The sequence below is a fragment of the Suncus etruscus genome, chromosome 9 (genome assembly GCF_024139225.1).
Source record: "Suncus etruscus isolate mSunEtr1 chromosome 9, mSunEtr1.pri.cur, whole genome shotgun sequence".
Taxonomy (NCBI): Eukaryota; Metazoa; Chordata; class Mammalia; order Eulipotyphla; family Soricidae; genus Suncus; species Suncus etruscus.
In genome coordinates this window covers 11,139,478-11,166,131 of record NC_064856.1, presented here as the reverse complement: position 1 = coordinate 11,166,131, position 26,654 = coordinate 11,139,478, and the positions used below count along the sequence as shown (strand labels likewise).

General features: G+C 46.9%; 2 protein-coding genes across 5 annotated transcripts in view; both read right to left on the bottom strand.

Annotated features, from left to right (window-relative positions):
* COMMD7 (COMM domain containing 7) overlaps nucleotides 1-26,654 on the bottom strand; it is a 911,502-nt gene that overhangs the window by 43,935 nt on the left and 840,913 nt on the right. The gene's annotated exons all lie outside the window — the stretch shown is intronic.
* On the bottom strand, nucleotides 625-10,562 carry DUSP15 (dual specificity phosphatase 15). 4 transcript variants are annotated; one of them, XM_049779362.1, is made up of 7 exons: nucleotides 10,337-10,559; nucleotides 9,322-9,355; nucleotides 7,694-7,776; nucleotides 5,079-5,128; nucleotides 4,065-4,139; nucleotides 2,486-2,657; nucleotides 625-1,223 (listed from the first exon to the last, which is right to left on the bottom strand). In XM_049779362.1, the coding sequence occupies exons 1-7, from the start codon at nucleotides 10,355-10,357 to the stop codon at nucleotides 951-953; spliced, it is 708 nt and encodes a 235-aa protein (XP_049635319.1). In that variant the 5' UTR covers nucleotides 10,358-10,559; the 3' UTR covers nucleotides 625-950. The 4 variants fall into 4 exon arrangements, with proteins under 4 accessions (XP_049635319.1, XP_049635320.1, XP_049635321.1 ...); XM_049779363.1 differs by lacking the exon at nucleotides 5,079-5,128 and having other exon boundaries at nucleotides 10,337-10,562; XM_049779364.1 differs by lacking the exons at nucleotides 9,322-9,355; nucleotides 10,337-10,559 and having other exon boundaries at nucleotides 2,486-2,649; nucleotides 7,694-7,774.

Genomic DNA, 26,654 nt, shown 5'->3' with positions numbered 1-26,654 from the left:
GCTCTCTCTGAGCTCCAGCCCCCCTTCACCCCTCAGGGAGTTAAGGGAAGGTCTGTGAGGAGAAGTGAGGAGGGCTGTGTTACTCCAACTTAGTATAGGGAATTTAAGAATGAGGCTACATGGGGCCAGAGAGATAGCACAGCGGTTGGGCGTTTGCTTGCATGCAGGAGGATGATGGTTCGAATCTCGGCATCTCATAAGGTCCCCCCTAGGGCCTGCCAGGAGCGATTTTGAGAGTAGACACAGGAGGAACTCCTGAGTGCTGCTGTGAGTGACCAAAAAAAACAACAAAAACAAAAACAAAAAGAATGAGGCTACAGGGCTGAGCATTTGCCTTGCATGTGGCCAACCTGGGTTCGATTCCCAGCATCCCACTTGGTATCCCCAGCCTGTCAGGAGTGATCTCTGAGCAAAGCCCGGTGTGGCTCAAAAAGAAAAGAGGGGTGGGGAGTAGTCAGGGCCAGTGGAGGGAGGCCCTGGGGAGGCTGAGGCTCTGCTCAGAACGGGAAGAAGGGCAGTGGAGTGATGTTCCTCTCCAGGGGCGTGCAGATCATCTCGAACCCACTTTCTGCGGGTTCCAGGCCCTGCCTTCTCGCGCCTCTGGGAAAGACGGGGAGCCGCTCACACAGGCAACTTCTGTGTCTCTTTAATATTCTCCAGCCGCGTCTAACTCTCCGACCGCCCTCTCCTCCCGCCGCCTTTAAAGGGGAGCCCCGGGTGCCCCCCTTTTCCAGCCCCCCCAGGACTAAGGCACCGCGTGGCTGCAGCAGGCTGCCCAGACACAGAGACAGAGGACACAGTGTGGCGAGGAGGCGAGGACAAGCGAGGGGAAGGGCGGGGACCCTCGGGCTCTGGGTCGGGGTCCTGGACGTCGTGGGGGGGGGGGGGGCCAGACAGCACCCGAAGGGACCAGCCCTCGCGAGGAAGAGGGGAGCCGCGGGGCGGACACCTCACTTGCCGCCTTTGCGGGACAGGCAGCGCGGGAGGCACGAGAAAGTCTGCTTGACGCGCGCCAGCAGCGGCAGCGGCCGATGCGCATCCCGGGGGGCGCGCGGCACCAGGCGCTGCAGGGTGGCCTCGGCGCCGCGGGGTTGGGGTGCCACCGAGGTGCCCGACGACGCCGAGCCCTGGCGGCAGCGCTTGCACAGCGGCAGCAGCGTGCGCAAGTCCTCCTCGTCGCGGAACGGGCTCTCCCCGAAGCGCTCCTCCAGCTGCCGGCGAAGCTGCGGGGGTGCGCGGCGCCTCGGTGGGTGGGTGGCCCGCACCTCGCTAACTAAGCGCCTCCCCGAGTGTCCACACCTCCCGGGTGTCCACCAGCCCTTCTTGAAGTCCATCCCCCACACCCCCGCACTGAGGTCAGAGCGCTCAAGACCCGTCATGACACAGTGGGAGGCCACGTCTGTCCCTCTCGCTGGCTGCACTCAGCTCTCTCTGTCTCTCTGTCTGTGTCTGTGTCTCTCTGTCTGTGTCTCTCTGTCTGTGTCTCTGTCTCTGTCTCTGTGTCTCTCTCTCTCTCTCTCTCTCTCTCTCTCTCTCTCTCTCTCACACACACACACACACACACACACACACACACACACACACGCATACAACTGGATATTGTACTGATAAGGGTTTTCTTCCCTCTCTATGCCTAGAGGAGGTGCTTTGTCTCTTTCTCTCTCCCCTTCTCTCATTTGCTAGCTCGCTCTCTTGCCTTTTTTTTTTTTTGAGGGGGGGGCACACCCATTTGATGCTCAGGGGTTTTACTCCTGGCTATGCACTCAGAAATCACTCCTGAATTGGGGGGACCATATGGAACGCCAGGGGGGGTGTCGAACCGCGGCCCCTCTTGACCTCTTTTAGTTTCTTTTGTTTTTCCCCTCTCATTCTATTCTTCCTCTTCTTCCCCTCCCTCCCTTCCCCTTCCTCTGAATTGAGTTTCGTTTCTACCCCCTTTTTCTCTTCCCCTCCCTCTTTCCTTCCCCTTCCCCTCTCTGAGTCTCTCCCTTCCCCTGCCTCTTCTCCCTGTCTCCTCCTCCCCTCCCTTCCAGCTCTTCCTCCTCTCTCCCCTCCTCTCCTTCTCCTCCCTCTCAAAGTCTCTTCCCCTCCACTTTCTTTGTTTGGGTAGATGGGCTCTGAGCCCCCAAGCTTTATAAGTGCTTTCTGCCCCACAGATATAATATAAGGGAAGAAACCGCTTTGGCCTCCTCAGGGACCCAAAGTGGAGCAGGTAAGAGACAGGACTCTTCCCTCATCCCCCAAGGGGCCAAACACTCAGATATTTGCCCTCAATTTCCAGGGAGGTGAAAAGCAGAGTCTGAGGTGGTATAAAGCCTAAGCTCTAAATTCAAAAGAGAAAAGAAAACACCTGGCTATAGAAACTATACCTGCGGGGGTTAGAGTAGCACAGGACCGTGGGGTCAAGAGCCCAGAAAAAACTGATGGGAGAGAATCTTTTTCTGGCTAGTGCTCAGAAGGCACTGCCAGCCCCCCCCACACCTACCTTCCGAGAATTGCCCCAGCCAAACTCTTCAAGCTGCTGCCGAAAGCCTGGGTTGGGGTTGGCGATGGGCCGTGTGGACTTGATGGCATCCAGCACGTCCCTCCAGCCCAGTCCTGTGACTGTCATCACATAGGCCGTCACGATGGTGGTGCTGCGGGAGATGCCTGCAAAGCTGGGCCCCCCAGCCCCGGACTTTAGGTAAGACCCACTCCACTCTGCTCCAGACCACCAGCCTCCACCACCCCTCCTCCGTGGGTCTCCTTGAGTTCCAACCACATGTTGGCAGCACCGGATTTCTCATTTGTGGACCTTTGCCTCTCTGTTCCTTCAGCCTGGAACACACTCCAGGGCCTCAGAAGTCAAAAAGAAGCACCTCCCCACTTGGCATTTCCTGATCTGTTCTTTTTCAAATACTGGAGAGATGGTGAGGAATAAAACTGACTTGGTCTCTGCAGTTCTGGAGTTTACAGTTTTGTTGGGGGAAATAAGACACTAGTGCACAAAATAATTTTGGGCCAGTGTGCTTTGAAGATAAATTTAGGCCCAGGAGCTTGTATAAGGAAAGATTCTTTTTGTTGTTGTTGTTGTTGTTTGTTTTTATTTTTTGGGGGGGAACACCTGATGACGCTCAGGTGTTGCTCCTGGCTCTGCGCTCAGAAATCGCTCCTGGCTTGGGGGACCATATGGGACGCGGGGGATCAAACTGTGGTCTGTTCTGGGTCGCCACATGCAAGGCAAACACTCTACTGCTGTGCCACTGCTCCAGCCCCAAGAAAAGTTCTTAATCTAGTAGGAGCAGAAGGTAGGGTCGGTTTGGGAAAGGACATCAAATTATCCTGAGATGGGTACGGGTAAGTGAGGAATGTTCCATACACTGCAAAGACCAGGAGGTAAAAAACCTGGGAAGCTGGAGCAGAGAGTCAGACCAGGAAACAGGGTTAGATGGAGCTGTAGCTGTGTCTGGGGTTCAGAAAAACCACCCAAAAGTGTGAGAAATTAGGGGATGGATGTCCTCAACTGAACCAGACACCCCTGGGAAGGCTTATGGATACTTTTTCCTAGCCTGGGGTGCCACTGTCTGCACTACCACCTCAAAGGCCCAAAGGAGAGAAGAATATTGGAGGATTTGGGCCTAACTGCATGACCTCACTTTTCCCTGTCCCTAGTTTGTCAGATTTCCCCTTCTATTTTATAGAGTAAGAAGTTAAGTTTTGGGGAGAAACAGCTATTTTCAGAGTTGACAACAGAGTTGTCAAGGGGGTAGAGTTTTGATTTGGTGGCTTTTTGTTGTTCGTTTTGGCTTGGTTTGGCCACACTTGGTGATGCTCAGGGGTTGCTCAGGCATCGAACCAGGTGACACATAGGAATTGTACCATGGAATGCAGGGGATAAAAACTAGATGAGTTTCTTGCAAGTGCCCTCCGCTGTTCTATGGCTCCAACCCCGAGTACTGATTTGAATCTTAACTTGGTCTCTCCATTAGGCATCCTGACAGGCAGAAACTCTGTTCCAGACTCTTCATTTCTGGAAAATAAATATGTCTGAAGGATGTCCTCCCAGCCCCTCTCCCCCGACTCACCAGTGCACCAGGCAGTTCCCCCCATTGAGGCGGCAACAGTGGATGAAGTTGATACATTCTTTGAAGTGCTTTTTGCTGGAGAAGAAAATAACAGGGTCGCACTCTGGTGGGCATCCGGTGCTCTAGAAGGTGGACCCCTTCCCCTTTGTAAGAGACAGCCCCAGGGTGTTATGGTCAGCTAATAGCCTTCAGGGAACATGTACTACAGATAGTGGTAATGAAAGGATCAGTCAGCTAGGGCAAATCCTGCTTTGGAGGCAAGAACAACCTCCCAGGTCCTGGGGATTCTGTTTTCATACGATTATCTTGACTTTTCTAGGAAAGGGCAGCCCATGGGCAGGATTCTTCACGGCCAGGAACACAGATAAAGGCAGCTTTTCAATTTCTGTCTAGGCCCTGATTCAAACCCTCAGCCAATCCATGTGAGCTTTGAAAGCTTCTTTGTGGGGGGGGGGGTTTAGGGGTTGAGCCACACCTGGTGGTGCTTAGGGGATATGATGCCAGGGATCAAATCCAGTTCGGCTGCATACAAGGTAAATGCCCTCCCTGCGGATCTATTGCATTGGCTCCAGAGAGCCTCCTTGCTGCTGTTCCTCTCTGAGAGAAGTATGTCCAAGGACACAAGGGAAACAAATGGCAACGCCTGGCCAGATCCCAAATGTCCTCTGCATGGCCAGAAGCCATGGCTCACAGGGATCTTGGGAATTCGTGTAGGTGTAACTGCTGGTGTGGACGACTGGGGGATCTGGGACATGTTCTCCACTGCACATTGCAAAGGCAACTGGGGGGGGGCAGGTTAAGAGCCTGTGTCAGGTGAGAGCAAGGGGGTAGCTAGCTTGGTCAAACTTGGTCAAAGGGTGGGGGGTCAAACTTGTTCTGAGTCCCAGGACAGCTTTCTGGCCTGTGTCCTCTCAGTCTTTCCTCAGGATGCTGACACTTCCAGCCCCACCCACCCTTGCCACCCCACAGCAGAAGCTGCCTCATCCATATGTGGGTTTGTTCAGGAGAACTTACATGTGTACCTCAGGGGTGTCACCCACTGGGATGCGAAGGTAGGTTATGTCCTGCAAGTACAAAACAGCTTGGGCAGTGGGTGGTCCTTGTTTGTGTCCCCTTCCCCAGGCAGGGCCACCCAAACACCTTGTGACCCCAGGCCAGTTCCTTCCCCTCTATGGATGGGCCAGTGTTGTTCTCTCTGAGGGTAGATGCCATCTGCCATCTGCCAGGACCTTCTAGTTCTGTGATTCCAGAACTTCTGAGAAAACAGCATTTTAATTTCATAGGTGACTTGGGCATGAGGACTCACTTAAAGGGATCCAAAGACCCTTTTATTTGAACACCCCAAATGAGCCTCTTAAAGTGATTGTCCTCCTGATGAAGATTAGAGAGTCACACAGCAAGAAGGGCAAAGCAGATGTTGGTATCTTCAAACAAAGAACTGTAAGAAAAATTTCTAGTTTGCTAATGGAATTGTAAAATTCTGTGCTAATTATCAACATGCTGTATCTGAAAATTAAATAGTTTTGCTTGTTTTGGGGTTATTCAGTGGTATTGAATTCAGTGGTATTCAGGGACTACTCCTGGCTCCGTGCTTAGGGATCATTTCTAGTGGGGTTCAGGAGTTCATATGGGGTATGGGGATTCAACCCAGTTAAACTGCATGTCAGGCAGGCAAGTGTCTTAGCCACTGTATATCTCTCAAGCCCCATTCTCCAACAAACTTGTAATAATAGCCTTTATGCTTAACTCTCACATAAGATTATCATAAAAGTTAAATTTCTCCATGTTTCAAAGACCTCATCATTTTTCTCAAGAACCTCCACCTTTGGGGGGGGGGAGAATACCATTTTCTATCATGCTTATGAGCTACTTCCAACACCGTGCTGTGGGGACCAGGGAAGTGATAGGAAGGATGAAACCCAGGGCTTCCACATTCGAAGCATGTGCTACTTTGAGCAATCTCCCTGGTCCAAAAATCTCTTAATCCTTTGATAGTCAAATGACCCTTTGCAGGTGCCTGCCCTGCGCTGACTTAGGAAGCCTGATCAGGTCCTTAGTGCTTGCTTAGGGCTGTATGTGAAATTCCAGTCCTTCCCTAACTCACTTTCCCCAAGGTCACAACTTTCTCCATCTATTGCAAGGCTTGCAATTTCACTTTGTAATATATTTGGCCTTGAGTTGGCCTGGCATTATCAGACCCTGACTAGTATTGTCACTGCAGAGTGGGGAGGAAAAAACTTGTGAGCAGAGCCAAGGGCTGTTAAGAGCAGGGACTCATTTTGTAAGCAGTCATTCCATTAGTAAATATATTCATGACTTGACAACCTTCTCGTACAATCTAATGACTTTCTACTCCAAACAGTCCAAAATAAGCCTGTCGTATAAAGTGAAATCAGACTCCACTGACCTGGAAAGCTCTTATTGGAATGACACTGGGAATCACAGATTAGGAGGAGTTGCTCTTAGCTACTATCCTGTCTTACACATGGGGAAGGAAAGTAAGGAATGATCCTGCTCAAGGTCACACTGCGGGGCCGGGAAGGTGGCACTAGAGGTAAGGTGTCTGCCTTACAAGCGCTAGCCAAGGAACGGAACGGACCACGGTTCGATCCCCCGGCGTCCCATATGGTCCCCCCAAGCCAGGGGCGATTTCTGAGCACATAGCCAGGAGTAAACCCTGAGCGTCAAATGGGTGTGGCCCAAAAACCAAAAAAAAAAAAAAAAAAAAAAGTCACACTGCAAGCCTGTGACAGAGTCTGGTCTGGATCTCGGATGGCCAGTGCTCTTTACTCCCACAATTCTTTTCCTTTAGTGGGTGACACGTACTTTGAAAAGGCAAGAAGACTCTATTCATGGACTATGAATATGATTAACTTGGCTATTTCAGCAGCTGTCATTTGTCAAGCTTCTATTATGTGGCTCGCAGTAACTCAGATACTGGTATCAAATTCCCCCTTTTACAGATTAGGCAACTGCAGCTCAGCCTGGTGAAGTCCAGTGGCCAAGGTCACAGAGCAATGGGAAGAGGTGAACTTTCCCCAGGATGTGTGTGGTCTTAATGGCCTCCTTCCCTCCTCAGGGTCACAGCAAACTAATCCCCTTTTTCCTAGAGGACACAAGACTACCAGATTCACTCCTCTGATGGGGACTGCTTGGCAGCAAATAATGCATTTCCATTCTCTCACAGCCTTTTTTGCAGCCTCATGACAATCCCAAGGAGCAGAGAGGCCTGAGGGCCAGAGGGCCAGAGGGTCAGAGTTGAGGTCACACAGCCAAAACACATTCCCAGAATCAACCACATGGAATAGTGTGTTTGGTTAAGGCAATGAGAAACCCCATACATGGGGAGTGGGGGTCTTTGAAAGATTTAGTCCTGGAGATTGGGGGAGAATGGGGAGAGGGATGGTCTGTATTCAAGCATCCTGGATTTAGGGCCATAGGCAGGTTACCACTCTGGGTCTGGGTAGCCAAAGAAGGATAAATCATACATGGTTTACTAACCAGGCCAATATTTAACCATTAGCCTGGATTAGGAAGATGGAAGTCTCAGAAAGCTGATAAATGGGTGTTGTAGGATAAGCCTGGAGCTCTCCTTCCTACATAGGTAGAAGCTTGGGGTGGAGAAATACCTGAAGTAGAGGCTGGGGGGACTCATGGATGGAAATGATGTGTGTGATCTTATTCCGGCTCAGCTGATCCAGATCTTTGGCATCTGAAAGAAATAGGATGCTAAAGTCTATTTGACAGGTAGGACCTGTTTGTTTCCAAAGCCCAGACTCTCCTCTGACCTCTCCCCTTCATTCTATGGTGGCTCATTCTCTGTCTGCTTTTCACTCCTCAAGCCATCCCTACCTCCTCCTTGTAGGTTTGATCTACTACAAGCCGAGGCTTCAGTCTTGTCTTTGAGAAACCCACAGCAATAGTTCAGCCTCTCCCTGGCTTTGCCTGTGCTGTTTTTTTCCATCACCAGCATGCTTCCCTGGCATCTCCTTGACCCTGTGATTATACTTCTAGGAAACTTGTCTGCAGAACACTTTGCTGACACAGAAAGCTGTGAGGAGAACTTGCTGTTGGATGCAGTGCTGCCTGAAAGAGCAAGCCCATCCGAAATAGTTAAAAAATGGGAACAACTTAAGTGTACACCCAGAGGGAATGGAATAAACAACAACCAACTCATTGGTTGGAAGCAAATGAAAAGTTTTCATGTGTTGTTAGCCAGGATGTTTTTATATACTGATATTTGAGTAGATGAGAAACACAGCTTATAGAACAGTATGCAGAATTAGTTTTTACCTGTGTCTTAAATATTCCACCTAAACCCACAAAACTCTTGACAAAGGACCTGGTATACACTCCCTACTGCTCACCATGGCTGTCTCCAACGGTGAGCTTTTCAGCAATGCAAACCTCTTATAATCAGTGACTTATAAGTAGATATGTACTAAGTGACTCTCCCCCTCTCATTGGAAATATTTACTTTCTCCTTAATATATTCTTCCTAAAAGCTTACAGTTGGGGACTTGGGGGTCAAACAACTTCTTGGTCCCTGGTCTCAATGGTTACACATTTAAAAGACAGTTAAGTCCTCACCTGAGCCAACTTCTCTGAGATCAAACGAGGTGAAATGCTCAGGTCACTCCCAAGAAGGCAGGCACCACAAAACCCCATGGGGGGGGGGGGTCAGGATCCTGTCCTTTTCCCACCCCAGTTGCCTACCCTTTCTGCATTTTCTCTGACTCCACAAATGCAAATTACTTTTCCCAACTTGTCCTCCAAGTCCCAAACCAGCCTGTTTCTGGTCCAGATCGGGGACGGAGGAGGAGTTACAAGGCCTGGAGACAGAATAGGCCACTCAAAACATCTCCAAGCACAGCCACACTCCAGAGATGACCTCTTCTCTGAGGAAGTGACAGAGTCCTGGCTTTTTAGCTAGAAGCAGTCTCCCTACCCTAACCCCCCACATACACACCTCAGCCCAGAAACTCAGGCATGAAGAGCTCTTAGAGGCAGGTGGGCTTTGTGCTGAGGGAAACTGAGGCTTGGAGCAGCTGTTCAAACTTGCCCAGTGTCAGCATGTTGGCCTATATCCCCCTGGTCCTCAGGAATTCTCTCTCCCTTACTCTCCCAGCCTAGCATCTGTCTTGCCCACACTCCCCCCATTCTCCCAGTCCCCCCCCCTCCCCTCAGTGCACCCAAGGTGAATGGGCCAGAGTAGAAAGGCTGGTCCCAGACCTGGGACAGAGTAGGGAGGACTCACCAATGAAGTTTCCGAGGTAGAGGCCAGGAAGTACCTACAGGAATGATAGGCAGGGCTCAGTTTAGGGGCTGTTTAGGGGAGCCCACAGGCCCCCTTAATCCCTAGATCTCAGGACTAGGGTAGTAATTCCCCCTCTCTTGGCTTCTGACTCAGTGAGAGAGAACAGCTGGAGAGGGGGCTAGAGGAAGGCCAGGTGGGTAGAAATAAAAGGGGAGGGGGCAGAAAGATCTAGAGGGAGAGAAAGGGTGGGTGGAGCAAGGGGGAGGTGCAGGGCTAGAGCGACAGTGTAGCGGGAAGGCTTTAGCTAGCACGCAGTAGTCCCAGTTGGGTTTGATCAGAAACCCCGTAGTACCATAGTAGTATCCCCCGGTGTACCTCTGGGAGTGATTGCTAAGGCAGAGCCAGGAGTAAGTCCTGAGCACCGCTAGGTATGGCCCCAAACTAAACAACAACAACAACAAAGCAAAACAAAAAAGCAGGCAAGGCAATGGAGGGGTTGGGGGGGAGTGGACTTGCAGGGATGATGGAAGGGGGGGCAGGAAGGACAAGTGGAGGGTCGGGCAGAAGAGAGGGAAGAATGGAGAGAGTCAATCCCAGCAGTTGGCAAGTAGGAAGACAGTCTGAGAGGGACGGACGGACAAACAGGCAGGCAGAGACACAGACAGACAGACAGGCAGGCAGGCAGGCAGAGACACAGACAGACAGACAGACAGACAGACAGGCAGGCAGGCAGGCAGGCAGGCAGGCAGACAGGCAGGCAGGCAGGCAGACAGACAGACAGACAGGCAGGCAGGCAGGCAGGCAGGCTGGCAGGCAGGCTGGCAATACGGAGTGACAGTAAGAGGCAGGCACAAGCTAGTGGCACAGCGACAGAGGCAGGAACAGGTTCCTAGGCAGAGCAAGCGGGGGAGCCCGGACCAGAGGGACACGGGCGGCCCGGAGAGCCAGGGCAGGGCGAGCCAACAAGGACCCGAGACCAGAAGGTCAGAGGCGATGCCCGTCCTGCCCTCCTTACCTTGGTCATGCCATTCCCCATGGTCCTGAGGACGGGGGGCCGGGCGCACCCCCAGATGGCTGCGGGGACAGCTCTGCTGGGCTCACAGCGGCGCGGCTGGCCCAGGCCCGGCGCCTGCAGCCTGGCGAGGAACGGGGGACCCGGCGAGCCTCGGCCCGCCCCGTCCTGCCCGGCCGCCGCTGCCAGCAGACCCGGTGCCCGGCAGGGGAATGATGGTGGAGCCGCAGCCGCCGCAGGCTCCGCCTCCGCCCTCGGTCATGTGGGCCCCGCTCCCCTGGTCGTGCGGGGGGCTGGACAAAGCCCCAGTGTGTGCCCGGCCCGGGACCCGCGGGACAACGGCAGCTTGTTGGGGCCGCGTGGGGGCCGCCACCTCCGGGGGTTGCTCCCCCACCCTGGCACTGTCAGGCGCGGGCGGGGCGGGGCGCGGGGGGCGAAGGAGACCCCAGCAGAGGCCTCTGAGACCCGGGGGCTTAGTTCCCTGTGGGCCCCCAGAAGCAACAGTCAGCTAGCTCACTCACAGGCCTCGGGTTTCTAGCAGAAACAGGACGGACGGGATGGGTGCAGGACTGTGACTGCTCCTCAGCTTCTGTTTGAGATGAAGAAAGTGGATAAATCTGTCTTATGTACATCTCCGAGCCTGCCCCCCATCCCCAGGCCCTCACATTCTACCAGCCAGCCATCATGCTCCCATACTCTTCCATCTTCTTCCTTCCCTCCCTGTTTCCTTCCTTCTTCCCTTCCTTGCCTCCTTTCTGTCATTTTTCCTTCCTGACTTCCTTCTTTCCTTCTCCCTTTCTTTCTACGTTTCTCCTCTCTTCCTTTCTTTGTTCCTTCCTTCCTCCCTTTTTCCATCCTTTCTCTCTCCCTCCCTACCTTTTTTCCTTCCTTCTCCTTTCCTCCCTTCCTTCTTTCCACTCAACTAGTCATTTATCAGCTTATCCACCCATTCATCTATTTACCCTCCTATAAACTCAACCATCCACCCACTCAACTAATTATCCATCCATCTATTCATCCATCCATCCATCCATCCATCCATCCATCCATCCATCATTTTCTACTATCCTTCTATACACTCAACCATCTACTCATCCATCCATGCATCCACTCATACCTTCCTCCTATCCTTTAGCTTCGAGAAGGATGCTGCCATTTGGGCCAATTCTGTTGGAATGAAGCATAAGTGCCCTTACAGGTCCCCTGAACTCAGAGATAAATATGAGGAGGGGGAGTGAGAGAGTGTGACATTCACTTTGGTCCCTTGGAGAAGAGGAGATCACCAGGGATGTAGTCAGAAGCAAGAGTCCTGGATGATTCTCTTCAAGAATCTATTCACCTCTGACCTGCTGGGTGATCCTAGACAAGTCCCCATGATGGTGTTGGGGTTGGGGCTCAGTGCTAGAGTGCATGCCTCATGTGTAAAACCCAACACCATACATACTCATACAAGTCCACTTGGGATCCATCTTCTATCTACCATTCAAGTCTCAGTGTGTTAAGATGGGCCCTTCCTGATTCTTGGACCACTGCTTAAGAGTGTAAAGACTAAACTAAAAGCAGTGGAAGCAGCTTTGCTCCTCCAGCTATCACCTGTCCCCATTTCTTCATCTCTAGTAGCAACTTCTGTAGTTGGAATGACAGCACAGAGAAGGATGAACAGTGAACATGCAGTGAGTGGAAAGAAATAAAATAATAGCATAGCGGTAGGGCGTTTGCCTTGCAACCCAACATGGGACAGATCCAGGTTAGATCCCCAGCATCCCATATGGTCCCCCGAGGTTGCCAGGGGATATTTTATTTATTTATTTATTTATTTATTTATTTATTTATTTATTTATTTATTTATTTATTTATTTTGGGGCTATACCAATGATGCTCAAGGGTTACTCCTGGCTATGCACTCAGAAATCACTCCTGGATTGGGGGGTTATATGGGACACTGGGGATCAAACTCAAGTTTATCTTGGGTAAGACACGTGCAAGGCAAATGCCCTACTGTTGTGCTATTATGCTAACCCCAGGGGCAATTTCTGAGTCCAGAGCCAGGAGTAACCCCTGAGTGCCTCTGGTGTGGCCCCAAAACAAACAAACAACCCCCAAATAAACAAGCAAACACAAAGAAATAAAACTTTTCCCTCAGATTCAGTGTCCACAGACCTTCCTCAAATTATGCAATTTCCTTGTGCCGAGTGGTCTCATAAAGACCAATTTACTCAGCCAGAGAGACATAGTACTGGGGTTAAGGCACTTGCCTTGCATGTGACTGACCCAGTTTGACCTCTACACCGCATGGTCTCCCAAGAAGTGACCCCTGAGCACAGACCGAGAAATAGTCTCTGAGTATCACCATATGTAGCTCCAGTCCCCTCCCCCTCCCCCAAAACAATTACCGAACATTTATCGAGCATTTATGTGCCTGTAGCTACTAGGAACACCAATAGGCAGAGATAGCTCTTACCATCAGCAGTAATAGTCTAACCAGCGCTGCCCAATAATGCAATTTCAGATTTTCTATGAGTCATATTAAAGAAGTAGAAACAGGTTGCTAATGTTTTTATTTAACCCAACAGATCTAAAATATCCTCACATCAACAAGTAATCAATATTTATTCATGATTGATGACATATTTCACAACCTTTTGGTTATATTAAACCTTTGGACTCCAATGTATTTTTCACACAGATCACACTTCTCAGTACAGATTAATGGCAAGTCAGATATTTAATAACTTTCCTAAGTAATCAGATAGCTATGAAGGAGATATCCCAGTCTAAGAGGGAAGGTGAATAAATGAGGCAAACAGACAAAACCTACGCAAATGGACATATTCTCTGAGGAAACAAAGGTCGAGAAGGAAGAATTTCTGAAGAGATGACATTTGAGATGAGACCTGATTTATGAGCTATCGAAAGACTGGAGACAATATTTCCAGCAGATGAAACAATATGAGCAAATGCCCTGTGGTGGGAAATACTTAACCTTTGTGAAGAGTTAGGACAAAAGGCTGAAATGATGCAGGCCAAGGGAAGGTGATGAAAGATCAGACTAAAAAGGCGAATGGGGACCCAACAAGAGTGGCCATTTATGACTGGGAAGAGGTGTTAAATTTCATGGGGAGACCATGGTGGTTGATTTATCTTTTATAGAATCTGGAGTGGAGGAGATAGGAGTCAGGACAGTGAGGGGATAACTGTACAATTGGGCAAGACACTACATGCCCGGAGGACAGAGTGGGAGCTTAGAAATGAGAAGCAGGAATGGAGGGGCCAGATTCAGCATATATTAACCTTTAGGCAAGCTGCTGACAGCACTTGTAGATAGAGTGGATGTGGGGGAAAGGAGGAGTTTTGGTACCATTCCCAATTCCCTGTCCTGTAAATCACTGTTGGGGCACAGAAAGAAAGCTGGGATTATTTATCCATTCAACTGATGTTTACTAGGTAGCAAGTCTTACACACACACACTCACACACACACACACACACACACACACACACACACACACACTGCACAAGATGTGCTATTATTATCTGGCTTGTTTCCCAGAATGCCCCACCTTAAGGCATAAAGGAAAACTGAGAAACAGGCCTGAAAAGTAGTGTTTGTCCTGGTCCTGACCTCAGTAGCTTTGTGAACCTGGGTAGGGACTGAGTGCCCCTGGGTCTGTTTCCTTGGCCATATAAGGATGATCATTGCAATCCTCTGTACTCAATACTTGATTTCTGGGAAAAGAATAGAGTCATAGGTACCAAAGTAATAATACAGTGTGTAGGAGTAATCCCTGAGCATGGCTGCATGTGACACACACACACACACACACACACACACACACACACACACACACACACACACACACACACACACCACAGAGGCAGTAAAACTTTGCCATTCAGTTACACATTCTAAAAAACCAAATGTAGGAGCTGGAGTTTGTCTTGTAAGCAACCAAACTGGGTTTGATCATTTGGCACCCTATATGATTTCTCGAGCCCAGCCAGGAGTATAATTTTTGAGCACAGAGACAGGAGTACTCTGAGCATTTCTGGGGGTGGCATCCAAATAAAAAACAAACAAACAAAACCTGAATATAGTTACACATTAATATTTACATACTATTGAGACTTTGAAAATGTGAGTTGGCTAAAGTCCAAACTTAAATAAGGCATGAAGTGGAAACCAGAACTATAAATTTGGTACTTATCTGTGTTTTAAAAAAATATTATTATTAATATATCTATATGCATATAGAATTACTTTTGTGTGTATGTTTATACCTAACACAGATAATAATCTTTAAAAATTACTTATCTGGGCTGCAGTACATAGTACAGCAGGTAGGGCACTTGTATGGTCAACCTGGCTCAATCTCCAGTATCTTATATGAGTCCCTGAGCCTGGCAGGAGGGAATTTCTAAAAGCAGAGGCAAGAGTGAACCCTGAGCACTGCCAGGTAGTCACCTCTAAAAAAAATTACTTATCTATTTTTTAACTTTATTTATTGATTGATTGATTGGTTTTGGGGCTACACCCAGTGGCACTCAGGGGTTACTCCTGGCTCTGTGCTCAGAATTGCTGCTGGCAGGCTTGGGGACTATATGGGATGCCAGGAATCGAACCAGGTCCCTCCTGGTTTGGCTGCAAGGCAAATGCCCTACCACTGTGCTATCTCTCTGGCCCTACTTATCTTTTTACAGATTTATTTAACTTACTTAATACGTTTAAAAATATTAACTATTGATATCAATATTTATATATTGATAAAAATATGAACATATAATTTTCTGAAATGTTGAGGATAAAATCCAGGGCCTCACACATGCCGGACATGTGATTTTCTGTAAAGTCACACCGCTAGCCTATGGTCATTTATTTTTATCACTGTATAGTATTTTATGATAACTTTCCTATTTTGTTCATTCATATTTTTACAAGAGGACATTTAGTTGTTTCTGATATTTCCCTATAATAAGAGTATTGTGAAGAATACCTTATACATAAGATCTATGCATAAATGTGAATTTTTCGTTAGGGAAGGTTGTAACTTTGCACATTAACAACAAAATAGGAGGTTGTTGGTTGTGCAGCTGTACTTGGAGCTACAACATAATATATATCCAATAATGGAACTGATGGATTGTGTGCTATGTATATTTTCAATTTTGGGATAATGTCAAAATGTCTTCCAAAGTGTGACTGTCCCAGACAAGTTTCCCCTTGTTCAAATTCCTCACAAATACTTGGCATTGATGTAGATTTTATTTATTTTTGCTAACTGGTGTATTTATTTTCTTTACTTTTTTGTTTTGTTTTGTTTTTGTTTTGGGGTCACACCCGGTAGTGCTCGGGTTACTCCTGGCTCTATGCTCAGAAATTGCTCCTACAGGGTGTGGCCCAAAAACCAAAAAAAAAAAAAAAAAAAAAAGAAAAGAAATTGCTCCTGGCAGGCATGGGGGACTATATGGGATGCCGGAATTCGAACCACCATCCTTCTGCATCAAGGCAACTGCCTTACCTCCATGCTATCTCTCCGGCCCCTTCTGTACTTCTTTTTGAGGAAGTTTCTGTTCATGTCTTCTCCCCATTTTCTTTTGGCGTTGAATTTTTTTCTTGTTAAACTCTACCAGCTCTGGGCCCGGAGAGATAGCACAACGGTGTTTGCCTTGCAAGCAGTCGATCCAGGACCTTTCGAATTCCGGTGTCCCATATGGTCCCCTGTGTGTGCCAGGAGCTATTTCTGAGCAGACAGCCAGGAGTAACCCCTGAGCACCGCCGGGTGTGGCCCAAAAACCAAAACCAAAACAAAACAAAACAAAACAAAAAAATAAACCAAAAAAACAAAAACAAAAAAACCTCTACCAGCTCTTTATATATCTTAACCCCTTATCATATGGGTAGTGGGTAAATGTTGCATTAAATAATTAATGATGGATCTGGATGGAGAGGGATGGATGGAGGTATCTTTCTCTGCCATCCCAGGCCACGTGGCTCCGCAACCCCCATTCAGCTGGCGGGTCCCAGGTTTAGGTGAATGGCGGAATCAGACTCATCCAGAGACAGGCATCAGGAAGTATCAGCTTTATTCATACCCTAACACCACATGTGTGCCTTATATCATAACCTTTTAAGCATTTGCTATTCTTAGCTAGCCCTGCATCTTAACTCCTTTCAGCCATCTTCCCTTTGACCTCCATGCTGGCCAAAGACCAAAAGGCAAAAGCCTAATCCCCTGGGTCAAAGGCCTTATATAACCTTTCAAGACCACTCCCCGGAATGGGAGGGTCTCAGGTAGGTACACCTAAATCCAGGGTGGAGTTACAGGTAAATAATTTCTACCATTCTGTGGGTAGTCTTTGTATTCTAGTCATCATTTCCTTTGAAAGTTTTTTTGTTTGTTTTTGTTTGGGGCCTCACCAAGAGGCGCTCAGGGCTTACTCCTGGCTCTGTGCTCAGAAATTGATCCAGGCAGGCTCGGAGGACCATATGGGATGCTGGACTTCAAATCACCGTCCTTCTGCATGAAAGGTAAATGCCTTACCTCTATGCTATCTCTCCGGCCCCTAACTGGTATATTTCAAAGCATATCTCTTATTTGTTGTTGTTGTTGTTGCGGCTGTTTTGGGGCCATACCTCGCAATGCTCAAGGGTTACTTATTCCTGGCTCTGTACTCAAGAATTACTACTGATGGGCTTGGGAAATGATAGAGTGCCGGGGGTTGAGCCCTAGTAGGCTTCATTAAAGGCAAATGCCTAAATGTTTTACTTTCACTCGGGCCTATCAAATCATATTTTGCACTTATTTTATTCTCTCTCTCTTTCTCTCTCTCTCTCTCTCTCTCTCTCTCTCTCTCTGTTTTTGTTTTTGGGTCACACCCTGCAGTGCTCAGGAGTTTCTACTTCTGACTCTACGCTCAGATATTGCTTCTGGCAGGCTCGGGGGACCATATGGGATGCTGGGATTCGAACCACCATCCTTCTGCATGCAAGGCAAACGCCCTACCTCCAGTTATCTCCCTGGCCCTTATTTTCTCTCTCTTTTTTTTTACTTTTGTATCACAAAAGTGATATACAGTGGGGCAGAGAGATAGCATGGAGGTAAGGTGTTTGCCTTTCATGCAGAAGGATAGTGGTTTGAATCTCGGCATCCCATATGGTCCCCCAAGCCTACCAGGGGCAATTTCTGAGCATAGAGCCAGAAGTAACCCCTGAGTGCTTCTGGGTGTGACACACACAAAAAACAAACAAACAAACAAAAAAGTGATACACAGGAGCAACTCTGTTTATTGTTCTAGGTCACTCCTTGTGGTGCTCAGGGGCCAAAGGGTGGCATCCTACATACAAAGTTAGAACACTAACCCTTTAAACTATCTTTCCAGTCCTGATTTATATATTTAGTTTTCTTCTTTCCTTTTCATATCAGTTGTCTTTTTTTTTTTATCTTATCTTATATTTTCCCCTTAGTACTTTGAGTACTAGGCCTTTGTTATATATGCCACAGATCTTTCTTCCTAGTCTGTAGCTTGTTTAAAATTTACTGTGTCGTATGGAGAAGGAACCTGGGGACATTGGTGGAGGGAAGTTGATGCTGGAGGTGGGATTGGTGCTGGAACATAGAATCTAAAACTAAAGTATGAATAACTTTGTTGATCACTGTCTTAGTAAAAATAAAATCAAACTTACAAAATCTTTTGTTAAATGGCAGTTTTGTTTTTTTTTTAATTTGAGGGGGCTACACCTGGTACATGCTCAGGGGTTTACTCCTGCTTTGCACTCAGGAATACTCCTGGCTTGCTTGAGGGACCACAGGAGGTGACAGCAGGAATCAAACCCAGATCTGCCAGGTACAAGGTAAGCACCCTATCTGCTGCAGTTTCTCAAGTCCCTCTATCTACATCTTGTTATTGCTCTAAAACAACAATTAAAAATAATAGATTCTGGGGCCGGAGAGTTAGTATGGAGGTAAGGCTTTTATTTGCCTTGAATGCAGAAGGACAGTGGTTTGAATTCCAGCATCCCATATGGTCCCCCGAGCCTGCCAGGAGCGATTTCTGAGTGCAGAGCCAGAAGTAACCCTTAAGCGATGCCAGGTGTGACCCCAAAATCAATACTACTACTACTGCTGCTGCTGCTGCTGCTGCTGCTGCTACTACTACTACTACTACTACTACTACTACTACTACTACTACTAGCTTCTGATCAGCTATGATTGATATATAGATGCCAGTGCAGGAGAGAAGTGACAAGACTACTACTACTACTACTACTACTACTACTACTACTACTACTACTACTACTACTACTAGCTTCTGATCAGCTATGATTGATATATAGATGCCAGTGCAGGAGAGAAGTGACAAGGCCAGGGAGTCAGCCGATACAGGTCCAATGAACATTCAAGTTGCCACCTGAAGTTCTAAACAAACTTGATTTCAGGACAGAAAATGTCTTTGAATGGATAAGGTGAGCAGGCCCTAACTAGCTGACTGTCCAGAGCACGGTTGAGGCCAACGGTTGGTGCCTGAGATCTTCCTGAGTCAGAGAGACTGAAATGACTGGCTGTTTGATCCACTGAGTTGGTCTACTAAGTGAGGAACTCAGAAAACTACCAGGCCCTTGCCCAAACTCCGGATATTTCTCAGCCGCCGCCTTCTGCTGTCAAGTGAAGCTGGAAGTGGTACCGCACCGGAAGTAGCCGCGGGGGCGGGAGGGCGCAGGGGGCGGGTCCACTGGCGAGAAAACGGCTCCGATTGGACGCGGGGTGTTTACCGGCCAGGACTTAGCCAATCAGAGGGGCGGAAGCCGAGCGCCGCTGCTTTGGCAACGGGATGCTCCAGCTAGCCTGGGGGGCGGCGGCGGTTCGTTTCAGGTGCCGGGGCCTGCTGTCATGTCGCGCCCGAAGGTAGGGACTTCTCCCCGCCAGAGATGGGGCAGGAGACATTCCAGAGAGGGGTGATGATCAAGGTCCCAGAAAGACCAAGTTGTCCCCCACAGCTGTACGAGCCACTTCAGAACCCCAGAAGCCCGCCTGGCCCAGCAGGAGGACATGAACGAAAACCCAGGGGCCTAAGCTAGACGTCGTCGACCATTTCTGGGAGCCCGGACGAATGTTCTGATTCCTGCCCTGGGAAAGCTTTTTAGAGATGGGTTTATTTTGACACTCATTTGCCTGTCCATCCTTTCATTAGATAAATAAATAAATAAATAAATAAATAAATAAGCAATCATGGTGCTTAAATATTTATATTAAAAAAACAATAACTACCAAAAAAAAGAAAAGGCACCCAGCAGCAACAACAACAAAAATAATCATCAAATAATAATCACAAGAGTGAAAAAGAAAGAAGGGGGGAAAAAAGAAAAAGAGAAAGGAGAAAAATAAATAAATAAAAGAAATAAAGAAGGGGAGAAAAGAAAAAGAAAAAAATTAAATAAAAAGAAAAAGCAAAGGAAAAGCAAAAAATGAGCAGGAGTAGGGGGAGAAAGAGGAGGAGAAGGAGGAGAAAAAGGAGAAGGAGGAAGGAGCCTCTGCAATAGCACAGCGGGTAGGACATTTGTCTTGCAGGTAGCCAACCTGAGTTCCATCCTGGCCCCCCTATAGCCCACTAAACACCACCAGGAGTCGTTCTGAATGCGGAGCCAGGAACCTCTAAGCGCCGCTAGATGTGGCCACAAACCCCACCCCACCCCTAAAAGTGATTCAATGATCTTTTCAAGATGAGTTAATCTAAGGGAAATAGGTGAAACAGACAAGCCCCATACCCATGGGAATGCACAGGCACTCCTTCCCATTTTAAGAATGGGAAAAAGGGGGCCCGGAGAGATAGCACAGCGGTGTTTGCCTTGCAAGCAGCCGATCCAGGACCAAAGGTGGTTGGTTCGAATCCCGGTGTCCCCGTGCCTGCCAGGAGCTATTTCTGAGCAGACAGCCAGGATTAACCCCTGAGTACCGCCAGGTGTGACCCCCCCCCAAAAAAAAAGGAAAAAAAAAAAGAATGGGAAAAAGGAACCCCCCCACCTAAGAAGAAAAAGGATTTATTTTGGAATCCTGCTACTTCTACCCCAATAGACCTCTATATGCATTCTTTCTCCTCTACTGAGTGGCACCTTCGTTTCTTTGATTCACTCTCATCACAGATAATTGAGTGATTGGGCCTATTTATTGGATCCAGGATTATCTGTATTTTATTTATTTTTATTATTATTGGTATTATCATTAGGTTTTGGGGGACACACTCAGAGGTGCTCAAGATAAATCCAGTATTGTATATTATTGTTTGGTTTTTGGTTTTGGGGCCACATTAGACTATGCTCAGGACTTATTCCTGGCTCTGTGTTCAGTGATTATTTCTGGCTGGATGCTAGGGACCATTGTGCAAGGGAAATGTCCTACCTGCTGTGCTATTACTCTAGTTATGAGGATTATGACAATTTTAAAGTCACTTAATGAGGGGCCAGAGTGACACTACAGTAGGCAGGTCTCTTTCCTTGGATGCTAAGCTCTGAACACCACTAGGTGAAGGAAAAAAGACACTTGATGAGCAACCTTAATTTGACCTGTAATCTAATTTCCCTTCACTGTGCAACTCACATATAGTTTCTGTGTACATCCTCTGGGGAAGAATTATATAGTCAACTAATTAGAAAGTAAAAATCTTAAAGTACTGTGTACAATCACATAAAATTAAACACAAATAACTTTTATTTTGTTTTCGAGCCACACCTGGCAATTCTTAAGGGTTACTTCTGCACTCAGGGATCACTTCTGGCAGTTCTCCGAGGACCTTATGGAATGATGGGGATTGAACCTGGGCCAGCCATGTGCAAAGCCAGTGTTCTACTTGCTATACTATATAGATCTGGCCCCATAAACATGAATAAATTTAATTGAAGACATTCAAGATTTCATACTAACAGCTAGAAAAATTGTGGAAATTAAAATAATTTAATGGAGTGATAGTCATATTTATGAATTGAAACCCCAATTATTTTCTGTCTTGTCTTCCTAAAATTACCTATTGATTTAACACAAATCTAGTCAAGGTCCCAATTTTGTGGAAATGGCATGCTGATTCTAAAACTTATACTGACAAGCACAGAACCTAGAATTTCTAAGATTATCTTTAAAAACAAAAGCCAAATTTGGAGGACTTAGGCTACTTGATTTTAGATTTACTAGAATGTTAGTAATTAAGACTGTCTGGTAGTGACATGAGAATACACATAAAGAGAGCAAAGTAGAGAAGAACTGTTGTTATATACACAGGCAGTGAAATTTTAGCAGTACACAATGCAGTTCAGTTAGGAAAGGAAAGCTTATTCAACCAAAGACTCAAAGAACTGGATAAACATTGAAAGCATGAAAGTAAGAAAGATAAAAAATTTAAAACATAATGACACTTAACTAGAGCTGTGGTAGTTAGAGGGATTTATCATCCTCCAATGAATGATTGGGATAATAATAATGATTGGGATAACGTTTCATATGTTTTCGCGAGGTGCTTAGTTCTGACAGTTTAGTGACACAACAAACTGGGAGGGACCCGGTTCATCTCGGCATCCCATGTGGTCCCCCCAAGCCTGCCAGGAGCAATTTCTGAGTGCAGAGCCAGGATTAACCCCTGTGGCCCCTAAAAACAAACAAACAAACAAATAAACAAGGTTTTTAAAAAACCTCTGAGACGGCCTCCAAGGTTCCCAACCCTGGGGTACACCCATGCACATTTCCCTCCTCTGGAGTCTAGGTGGAGTTTGTGAGTTTGATGGGATAGTTATTACCATGATAATACTATATTAGATAAGATTAAATTGTAACTGACTCAGAAGGGAGAAGACTGGAGGTTCTCCCTTCCTTTCATTCCAGGTCATGCCCCACTGGCCAAGCACAAGGTAAGCAAATATGTTCAGCTAGGCTGAAATGCCAATAGGAGTTTCATTGAAGAGAACAGCAAGTACTTCTAGGGTTTGGGAGCAGTGCCTAGCCAATGGCTAGCAAAACAGTGACCTCAGTCCAATAACTCTATGCAATGAGTTCTGCCAACAATCAGGATGAACATGGAAGAGGACACTAAACCCTGGATGAGAACAGTAACTCAAGTCTTGACTATAGCTATTTGATCCCTGAGCAGAGGACTCAATTAACTTGTGCCCAGGCTTTGGGCCCTGAACACTGGAAGATATACACAGTCAGTTTTAAGTTTGTGGTGTGCTGTAATAGAAAACAAATGCAATTAATAAATATTTCCAAGCTGCAAAAGTTATCTGCACAAGACCAACTTTATCTTTTCTCTGATCTGTGTATTAGGGACTTTACCATTGGGCCACTCTTGGTGGCCCAAAAAGCAATAGCTATCTGGAATTGAGCTCAGGCCATCATAGATCCAGAACATTCCCTTTCAGCTGTTTTCCTGGCACAATTGGAGTATCATTTCAAAGACCTGGTTTTTGGGCAAATGTCAATCAATGAAAACTTGGCCAGGCTAGATACTTATGTTTCAGGGTAATGGTGGTGCAGCTGGAGCATTTTATCTGCAGTAAGTTGAGCTGATTAGATAGGACAAACATACAAAACAAGGATATCACTTACATCACTTTTTTTTTCATTACAGAATCAAATTTATAAGGGCCATGGATCATCAAAGGGAAAAGAGCGGTGAGTTGTTATTCAATCTAATAAATACAAGACTCTTCCTTTCTTCTTTTCTCCTTCCATCCTACCCTTCTGCTTTTTTATTTTAACACTGTGATTTATTAAGTTCCCAGTGCAGTTGTTGCATGCATTAAATGTGTCAATACAAGTCCCACTACCAGTGTAACCTTCCCTTGGTCAATGTCCTCAATTTCCCACTTACCCCCAGCCTGCCCTTTTGAAAGCATAAAAATTTTGCTTTATAATATTTGGTATAGTGCAAAGGTAAATGGAATTATCAAAACTTAGACTAATAAGTATCAATTTGTAGTAATTGTGGTTTTTTTTTTGGGGGGGGGTCACACTCGGCAGCGCTCAGGGGTTACTCCTGGCTCTATGCTCAGAAATCGCTCCTGGTAGGCTCCAGGGACCATATGAGATGCCGGAATTCAAACCATCATCCTTCTGCATGCAAGGCAAACCCTCTACTTCCATGCTATCACTCCAGCCCCAATTGTTTTACCTTTTTTTTGGAGGTGGGGAGACTCCAAGGGAGGAGAAGGGAGGAGAAGGGAGCAGGGCCGGTTGGGTGGGAGTTTCTGTTTTACTTTTTTTTTTTTTTTTTTTTTTGGTTTTTGGGCCACACCCGGTGACGCTCAGGGGTTAATCCTGGCTATGCACTCAGAAGTCGCTCCTGGCTTGGGGGACCATATGGGACGCCGGGGGATCGAACCTTGGTCCGTCCTAGGCTAGCGCAGGCAAGGCAGGCACCTTACCTCTAGCGCCACCGCCCGGCCCCTCTGTTTTACTTTTTAATGCTGTTACTAAAGTCATTGTTTAAGGATATACTTTACTATGGTTGGTGCTAGTTGAGCTTTTTGTGTTACTGTTTAGGCTCACCGTTCTTCATAGTCTTCTATGCAATTTTTCCATCAAATTTGCTGTGATCCTACTAGGCTGACACTACTATTAAATGATGAGGTGTCACACAACCTATTGCAACTGCATGGTCCTGGATCTATAGATCTGGAACAATTTGATGACTACTGTTTGTAAATATTCATTTTCTGTTTGTAGATATTCTTATTCATTTGTAGAACAAGACTTTTTTTGTCTGAATTTTTCAGTTGTGGCTTTGGGCTGCTGGGCCTTCAGGCAGAAAAGAAAGTATTTCCACCAACATTCTGAGCAGGCCCTTGGTCAGCCTGGAATAGTCTACCTGAGCCATTCAGTGGCTATCAGGTCGTTTTGGAGTTTGGTTGTGGTTTCTCTACTTCTTTACTTCAGTGATGATAGCAACTGTAATAAGAATAATAATCAAGTATTGGCCACTTGTGTGCCATTCCCTGAGCTAGTTACTTTGTCTATATTTCCTTATTCTTATTTACCAGTCTTTTTTTCTTTTTTTTTAAATTTTTTTATTGAGACTATTGTGAATTACAAGTTACAGTTGGATTTCAAGCATAGTGACAGTGATCTTTCTTTCTTTTTTGAGGGGCACTCATGGCAATGCTAAGCGGCTACTCCCTGCTCTGTGCTCCACTTCAAGTGGAGCTCAGGGGACCGTATGGGATGCCAGGGATTGAATTCTCGTTGGCTGCAGGCAAGACAAATATCCTACCCGCTGTGGTCTCTCTCTCACCATACCATGATCCTTTAAAGTAGATATTATCATTATGTCCATTTTATGGGTGAGGAAGTGAAAGATAAAGTAACTTGTTTAACTGAAGTTATTTGTTCAAGACTATGGTATCCCATTGTAGACTATGAGTTTGTTGACCTCTAATTCACCTCTTTCAACAACCACATGATGATTTAAAAACTCTAATGTCAGCTCTCTCCTGAGTCTCTGCTTCACTCTATATGAGTAGCCAAAGGCAGAACTCAGCACCTCTCTGAATGTTCCATGCAGCACTCCTTGCATGCAGAAGGAGACAAGTGTGGTTGTGGGTGTACCTATTTGTAACCCTGAAACCCACCCATTTCTGGGAGGGGTCTTGGGAACCGGATAGTAGGTGTAACCTTACCTGCTAGACCCTCCCATTCCTGGGAGGGGTCTGGGAAATGTTAGATAAGGCGGAACCAAGGGAATTCGGCCCTTTTTGGCTTTTCGCCTTTTTGGCTCCTTGCCCTTTCTGCGCTGATGTGCGCTCTGGCTTCTGGGTTTCTGTGTTCTGGTCTTTGACCAGCATGGAGCCCAAAGGGAAGATGGCTAACAGGAAATAAGATGCAGGGCTAGCAAAATATTGTTGTGCTTGAAAGGTTATAAATAGGCCACACACACACGTGGTGGCTAGGGCTTGAATAAAGTTGTTGCTTCCTAACGCCTGACTGTGAGTGAGTGATTTCACCTGGGCCTGGAACTCGCCAACTGCATGAAGGTTGCAGAGCCACGTGAACTGGAATGGCACGGAGAGAAATCCACCGCCATCCAGCCCCATCGTTAATTATTTCATGCAACATGTGGTCTTTAATAAAAATATATACAGAAAATTAGAGAAGGTAGTCTATATTTTATCCAAACATGGCCAATATTTGAGATGTTGCTTTCATTCTTTATTTCTTTTTTTGTTTGTTTTGTTTTGTTTGGGCCACACCCGATGACACTCAGGAGTTACTCCTGGCTATGCGATCAGAAATCGTTCCTGGCTTGGGGGATTGAACTGCAGTTCATCCTAGGCTAGCACCGGCAAGGCAGACACCTTACCACTCCATGCCACTGCTCCGGACCCCATTGTTTATTTCTGTTCCTCCTGGATATGCTACCATTGGGATGGCGAGGGCATTTGTAGTTTATGACCCTTCTCTCACTCAGGGCCCATTTCTGCCCTTTTCTTTCCAGTATTGACTCTATTCTGCCATTAGAGCTAGTATAGCAGTAGGGCATTTGCCTTGCATGAGGCCAACCTGTGACGAACCCAGGTTCTATTTCTGGCATCCCATATGGTCTCCCAAGTCTGCCAGGAGCAATTTCTGAGCACAGAGCCAGGAGTAACCCCTGAGTGCTGCTGAGTGTGCCCCCCCAAAACCTTTCACTCTTAGGCAGAGTAGTCCAGCTTTATTCCAGATCTTTCCCTGGACTTATACACCCACTCCCAGCCCAATGAACAAAGAGCACTTCAGTTACCAGAACTCACCCATCTGTTTGTTTTAGGCAACTAGAAATGTGTTTAGCTACAAGTAACAAAATCTAACTGATCAGAGCTTTAAAAATGTGTACTTAGGGTCCAACCCAATAGTACAACAGGGAGGGCATTTGCATCCCATATGGTTGCCTTTTCTGCCAGAAGTGATCCCTGACTGCAGAGCCAAGAATAAGTCCGGTGCAGTTCTGGGTGTGAACCAAAAACCATGCACACAAATCACACACACAATGTGTACTTAATTTTTTCATGTAACAGACCCTGATGGGCTGGTGGTGTCAGAATGGGTGTTTCCACATTACTCCCATTTTTTCCTTATGGATACTGGGTTTGCTTATTTGCTAGACAGGGCCTTCCCATTCCTTCAACCTCTGCCAACCATCATTCTGTGTTCTAGCTCTGCTGTTTGACTAATTTTAAGTATGAGTGGGCTTATATAATATTCAATCTTTTGTGACAGTTTATTCCATTGAACACAAAGACCTCAGGTTCTTCCATGTTATAACTGCCAGTCATTTTTGTTTTTTGGTTTTTGGATCACACCCAGCAGTGC